We start from the raw sequence: 6,640 nt of genomic DNA on the forward strand, positions 1-6,640 counted from the left end.
TCAACCAACTTTTAATCATGCTTTAAGTGCTTTTTTAATCCATTCTCATTAAAAATATATTAAGGAAAACTCAACATTTAAAGGTAAAAATATAATAATATGGATTCTTAAAACATGATTAAAAGTTGGTTGACATGGTAATTGTGTAATCTATAATAGCAAGAGGTGGTTCAAATCTTGTTGCAAGCTAATTTTACTTTTGTTAATTGACATGACTTATGTACACATCGGACAATTCTAATGGAGTAACAGAGGTGCCACCTAACGTGTATATATTGTCACGCACGCCTTTTAATATATTTGTATAGATAGATGTATATTTAGTCGGCAAAGTTTTAAAATAACAAGTTGTTAATCATCATTTCAGTGTCGCGTTAATTTAAATGATCATCACAATTCATAACTTCTATAAACTTTAAAGTAATATTAGATATATTTTTTTCTATCGCAAAAACAATCCTTATATTATTTAGTAAATACGGACGATATTTAGTAAAATCCCAAAACAATGAAAAAATACTTGGAGAAGAAAAAACTTGAACTTGCCATGAGTCACTACTTTCCATCTTGACATGTCTACCCAAAAAATGAAACGTTCCCACAAGGCCATAACACAAAACACACACACAGTAACACGAGTACACGACACATCCGAAATAGGTCGGCCCAATAAAAACCATAAACATATGCAAACCCAAAAAAAAAAAACAGGCTTTTAATCAAAACACTTCCTCAAACTTTGATCTGAATTCTCAAGGTTAAGAGGAGAAAGAAAGTGAAGAACAACAAAATTGAAAGCATCAAAAAGTTCATTTCAATGGTAATTTTAGCACAAATGCAGAAAACACTTAGAGCATACGCTGAAGTTTTAAGACTAATTAGGCGTCTTCCAAAAGATACGCGGTCTTACTACGCTAAATATGCTCGTGAAAATTTCGTAAATTACAGAGAAGTTGATGCAACCGACACCGCCGCCATTGATGAGCTTCTTAATCGTACTTACACCCATTCTTTGTGGGTCCTACAAAAGGTCCACTTTCTCTCTCTTCACAATTTTGTGTTTTTATTTCTTGGGTCGATTTTTTTTTAATTTTTATTTTGTGGGTTGAAAATTGAAATGCAGTATTCTGTGGATGATGCTGCTGCGGAGAAGTTGAAGCGGGTTTGTTGTACCCAGTAAAGATCAGTATGTTTATTTCCTTTTTTTTTTTTGTGAGATTGGATTTATTTTTTTGGGGAAGAAAAGTATGATTTTGATGGGAAATAATTGTCAGGGATTTTTGTTTTTATGGGTTGTTGAACATTGAGCATTTATTTTGTGTTAATTGGTTGATCGAGTTCACCTAATTTAGTGATTAACAAGCATTTGCCCATGTTGATAAAACATGCAAATGAGTTGTATTAGCATATTTGATGCTGTTAAGTGTTAAGTGCTGATACTTTTCCCTTGATCTGAGAGCGGTCTTGTTGAGTGCTTGCACTCTTATCAGCTGAATTCAGCGTTTTTTTAAGTTGTGCTTGTTGCTGTTTATGATACTTTATATGTTAGATGTTACAATTATGCTTTCGAATTTGAATGTGTGTGTGTTTTTTGTGTAATGGTAGCTTTTCCCATTTATACTTCTTTTCAATGGCGCAAGTTTGTTATGTATTTTTTCGGTGCATGTAGTTGTGTGCATCTATTAGCGCATGCATCACATACGTCGATATATGAACGACATGTGCCAATTATGTGTAGCTCACACACACGCGCATGTAATGCACGTGCTAGTGGGTGCATGCATCTCCATGTACCAATTTGAGCACTGATTTATTAGTACGTCTTGCTACTCTAATTAAAGGAGGAAAAAGAAAGGCAATTCATTCGCATATTTTTTACCCTATGTGAAATAGAGCGCTTAATTAATGGCCAAGGAGCTTCAAGGTGTCCAAGTCACTTCCATGTGTTTTGAGGAAGAAAGCTCAATTTACCCTTATGTTGACATGTCATAGATGTAATTATGTGCAGTATCTAACTATGGTTGTCCTTGTGTTTGGATCTCAAACCTATAAATACTTTTAGTCGTGGTGCTTGATGATGTATGATACTCCAGTTAATGGGGTAAATTATATCAAGTGTCCCGCTGCACGGAGCTTCTTGCACCCACCGGCGCATGCATCGCACAGGCTGGCGTATGAGGAACATGTGTTAGTCACATACCGACGCATGTGGTGCACGCGCTGTTGGATGCACTCCTCTTCGTGTACCTGGCCTCCCCATATAACCAAAGATTTCTTGGTGTTTCCTACGCAAGAGGAACATGGAAAGCAATTACTTGCTTGTGTTTGAGGAAAGCATAACCTCTTTTAGATGCTTTCTTCTGGAGCATGCCCATGAAGTGATACCATGTTTGTTCATGCTTCAATTTCAGCCCTTTCTCAAAGAGATGATAGAAATTGTAGTAAGGTTGATGTAGTTTAGGGGGAGGGATTTTAGACTCCAAAAGCTTAAGGAATTGCAACCTCCTCACACACTGGTGCATGTGATACATGTGCGATTAAGTGTACGCATCTCTGTGCATCAGTCTAAACATCAATTTATTTGTATGTTCTTCTGTGCTAGATAATGCGGAATATGGAAGACACTTCTTTCACTTGTATTACCTATGTGAAATAGAACTTCTAATTTATGACCAAGGATCATGATGACATTCCATTGACGTAATCATGCTGAGGATGCTCTTAGAAGCACATGACCGCAGTTGTTCTCGTGCCTCAATCTCAAGCCTCTTCTTTTTCTCTAAGTGATGGTAGACTTTATAAGGTACCTTAGTGTGGTTTCGGTTAGGGATCTGCAGCACACCACCTTGGTACTAGACACCCCATCACCTACAAAAGGAGGGGCAAAAAGGGTAGTGCGCCTGATATAAACAAATGACTGGGCAGACTAGGCAGGCATTGGTCAGCAAAGCCAGATGACAGAAAAGTAGAGGAGCAGGGCAGGGTAGTGGGATCATTCCATTCTGATTCCTTGTACCAGATAATTCCCTAATGATTGCTAGGTCAAATGGGGAGAGAGAGTTGGAGTAGTATAAATAGTAGCTTGGATAGAATAGCGAGGTATCCAGAACATTACTTGCCTATTTTAGTAGAGTTATAGTGGGAGAGTCTCACCTCTCGAATGTGAGCCCATTTGTATGCCATTGTTGATCCTTGGGTCCAGTTAATACAACATATCCTTACTGTTTTCCATTTTTTCTTCCTAATTTATGCACCTTATTTGTGTCTGTTAAGCTGGTTTCCAGCAGGATCCTTCTTGGACCAAAAGCTTTAAGGATTCAATAGTTAACGTGCATAGGGATCATTTTCTTCCACTTGGTATTTAAAATTGTTCCCTGTTGCTATTTATGATATTACATAGCATTTGATTTGATTAAGCTTCTGTTTCTCAACGTGTTCTGTATATTATCTAATGATGTCTTATCTTTTAAGACATTTTATGTGGTGCTTGAAGATGTATTATGCTCCATTTAATGGGGCAGATTATATCATATATCTCAGTGCACAAAGCAACATTCACTAACCGGCACATGTATCACACATGCCAACATATAAAGGAGACGTCTTGGTCACATGCACCTCACATGTGGAGGTGTGGTGAATGCGTTGGTGGATGCACACATCTGCACTATAGAAACATGAAGCTTTTAATATGTCCTGCCTTAGATAAAAAGAGGAAACTAAAAGGCAGTTCTTTTGCTTCTCTCATTTGAAGTAGTTCTCCTCACTTATTGCTCCTTCGAATGGGTCAAATTATATCGTGTATATGTATGTAAGTACGTGCATCCACCGGCACTTGCATCACACTGTTGGTGTATGAGGTACACGCATTAGTCATGTGTATCTCACACACCGATGCATGTGGTGCTCGTCCTAGTTGTTGTACATATGTGCATGTATTGGTCCCAGTGGGCACCATTTGAACATGTTTAAAATAGGAGAGCAGAAGGCACTTCAGTTGCTTCTCTATTAGGTTTACAAACTATGTCTGGGAATCTCAAGGTGCCCAAAGTCGGTGTTGCAAGTTTGAGGAAAGCCGACGCATTTCGTAGAGAGGAATATAGGATCCTCTGGAGCATTCTTATGAAGCATAGAACCGTAGTTTTGCAGGTCCTGATTCCCGAATCTTAAATTTCTCTCTTTTTTCTTTTTTTCTTTTTTCTTTTACCTTTTCTCTCTCGAAGATAAGGTGAATGGGAGGAATCCTCCTATTACACTAGAAGGATGCAAACTTCTTGGACCAAAAGGCATAAACCTTGTTTAGGTAACTTGCCCTAAGAACATTACTCCATTGATTGATAGTGATAGTGATAGTGAGATAGTCACATTCTTCAATTTTCTTGTAGTAAAAAAATTTGATATTATTATGTATTTGTGTTGTATCTTGTATATGCTCTTATTGGCACACAATGTATTTGTTGTTTTTCTGGGAACCGAATCATAATCTACTAAGTCATATTTCTAAACATCTCAAAATGGTAGTCTGATAATTATTCTTGCTTAGAGAGAACGAGGTGTGTAATTTTGAGAGCTCTTACTTTCCTTTTTGCACGTCGTACTTTGATTTATTGAGGACCCATCCTAAGACCGCAAAATTAGAGATATTGAGTATCAGCTCTCTAGATTAGATGAATTGAACACCCTCTTGACTATAAGCTCTCGAGATTAAACTACTAGAACCTCTAATTCGAGGTTGGTTGTGGTTGTCCCTATCTCAAGAGTCCAAGTATTAGCTTTACAAAATGGATGAAGTTGCAACACAGTAATTAGAGTTCTTCACTACGTTGGCGGACCTAATGACTGACCTTCATGGCTAATTCGACTTTGATAATGTACTCACTATCAAACTGATAATATCTATTGCCAAGTGAGAACTGGTCATGGAAAATAATGACTTGGTTCTTGGGGTTTATTTATATATAGAAAATATTGTGGCACACATCTTGCCTTATTGTAGAGATTTTTGGGGCGCATATCAAAACAAAGAATCTTTAAAAGGTGGATGTCTAGATTGAAGCAGCATTCATCATGAACCAAGAACCATAAAATACATTTGCTTCCTGGGATAAAGAAGAGGAGAGTGTGTCGTCAGATGAATGGAGAGATTCTTACTGTGTTTCGCACTACTTGTAACTTGTAGGAGATGAAGGGGATTTGCTTCTTGGGATAAATAAGAGGAGAGTGTATCATCAGATGAAGGGAGAGATTCTCTGTGTTTTGCGCCACTTGTAACTTGTAGGAGGCGAAGGGGATGTGCTCGACACATGAATCCACCTCTTTTTTCTTTTTCGTAAGTGATGCACATCTCTAAACTTATCACGTCCCCAGTTCTCATGGGGAGTCCATGGTTAAGGAAAGAAAAGTAGAAAAGATAACTTTATAAATATGTAAATATAGTAGTCATAAGTCATAACTATGGTGGTGCATACTTTGGAGGAAAATGATGCAGATGGTGAAGGTAAAAGAGAGAGGAGGATGAGCCAAGTCATATGGCTCATCTGTAACTGTTAATAATGTCCTGGAGCAATTCCAATTATTTATAAAATCGAGAGGTATATCTGTTGTTTGTAAAATAACTGAGGCTTCAGCTATTACATCTTTCTTGAATTATTTTAGAAACATTACTGAGCTGTAAAATAGGAATTGTAGAACAATGCATTTCTAGACTTATGCTATCTTCTTCTGTTTGTGATGTTCTCTTATATAGATGATTTGCTAAATGGTTATATTGTCACCATTAAATTTCCTTGATGACAATATGCGTGTATGTCTCATTTGACTACCAAGATTGTTGTTACATGGTGATTGGCAGCAATGGATGTGAAAACCTCCTTCAATATAGATTTGTGCATCCTATTGTATTCTGCTTATCTGCTATTGGTTGCCACAAGAATCGCTTAGGGGTTTGATAAAGATCTAGAATTGGACTTCCGAGGTTTTGCGGTATAAAACACATGGGAGTAAATTAAGTACCTCTTTTAGTGACCACATTTGCAGCTATGTATACGAATACGACACTAGTAAAATGAATTTTATCTGAACATTGTTGCTATGAGTTAAGCAGAATGAGGATGAGTATCGAGTCTGCAATAAGGTTTTGACTCTAATTGCGATACTTTGGAAAATTTTGATGACAAGGTGGCTGATATCTTGAAGAAGCACGGCAATGTATACAAGCTTCGATAGACAGAGTTGCTGCACTGACATTGGTCAGTTGTTTTGCTTCAGTATGATAATGATAGAATAAAACACATCTATTTGATTGCAGAAGAAGTAAAAATGTTTCTGTGATCATGCAGGTGAAAGAAAGGATTGGAAGTTTGACTTGATTTGCATAATGAAAGCTCTATGCAGATCCTAATATGAGGACAGAGCAAGCTGATTGTGCTTCTATGCAAATTGTAGTCCAAGGGAACATCTTAAAATATTCGTAAAACCCTATTTTATTGTCATATATCAGTCACATTTAAGGTATCTACTGTTTTAGTGTGTTTGTGAGGGGATAATATAGGATTCTTCTGACTTGTGAGGATTTTACTGTGTGTCTAACGAAGTGAAGGGTGTTTCGCATCACATGAATGAAAACACAGTTTCTGTTCAA

General features: G+C 37.2%; 1 protein-coding gene across 4 annotated transcripts; it reads left to right on the forward strand.

Moving 5' to 3' along the window:
* Window positions 1-693: 693 nt before the first annotated feature.
* LOC104904932 (LYR motif-containing protein At3g19508) lies at window positions 694-6,640 on the forward strand. 4 transcript variants are annotated; one of them, XR_791672.4, is made up of 4 exons: window positions 694-1,030; window positions 1,124-1,186; window positions 6,178-6,248; window positions 6,339-6,640. XR_791672.4 is itself a non-coding variant. In XM_010693351.3 (3 exons), exons 1-2 carry the CDS (start codon window positions 818-820, stop codon window positions 1,178-1,180), a joined length of 270 nt encoding a protein of 89 aa, XP_010691653.1. In that variant the 5' UTR covers window positions 694-817; the 3' UTR covers window positions 1,181-1,186; window positions 6,339-6,640. The 4 variants fall into 4 exon arrangements, 3 of the variants coding, with proteins under 3 accessions (XP_010691653.1, XP_048492016.1, XP_048492017.1); XM_010693351.3 differs by lacking the exon at window positions 6,178-6,248; XM_048636059.2 differs by lacking the exons at window positions 6,178-6,248; window positions 6,339-6,640 and adding an exon at window positions 5,180-6,171.

The sequence above is a fragment of the Beta vulgaris genome, chromosome 9 (assembly GCF_026745355.1).
Source record: "Beta vulgaris subsp. vulgaris cultivar EL10 chromosome 9, EL10.2, whole genome shotgun sequence".
NCBI classification, from domain to species: domain Eukaryota; kingdom Viridiplantae; phylum Streptophyta; class Magnoliopsida; order Caryophyllales; family Amaranthaceae; genus Beta; species Beta vulgaris.

Coding starts and splice junctions, on each gene's coding strand:
- LOC104904932 (XM_010693351.3), top strand. CDS start 818: ATGGTAATTTTAGCACAAATGCAGAAAACACTTAGAGCATACGCTGAA. Junction 1,031..1,123: donor CTTTGTGGGTCCTACAAAAG/GTCCACTTTCTC, acceptor ATTGAAATGCAG/TATTCTGTGGATGATGCTGC.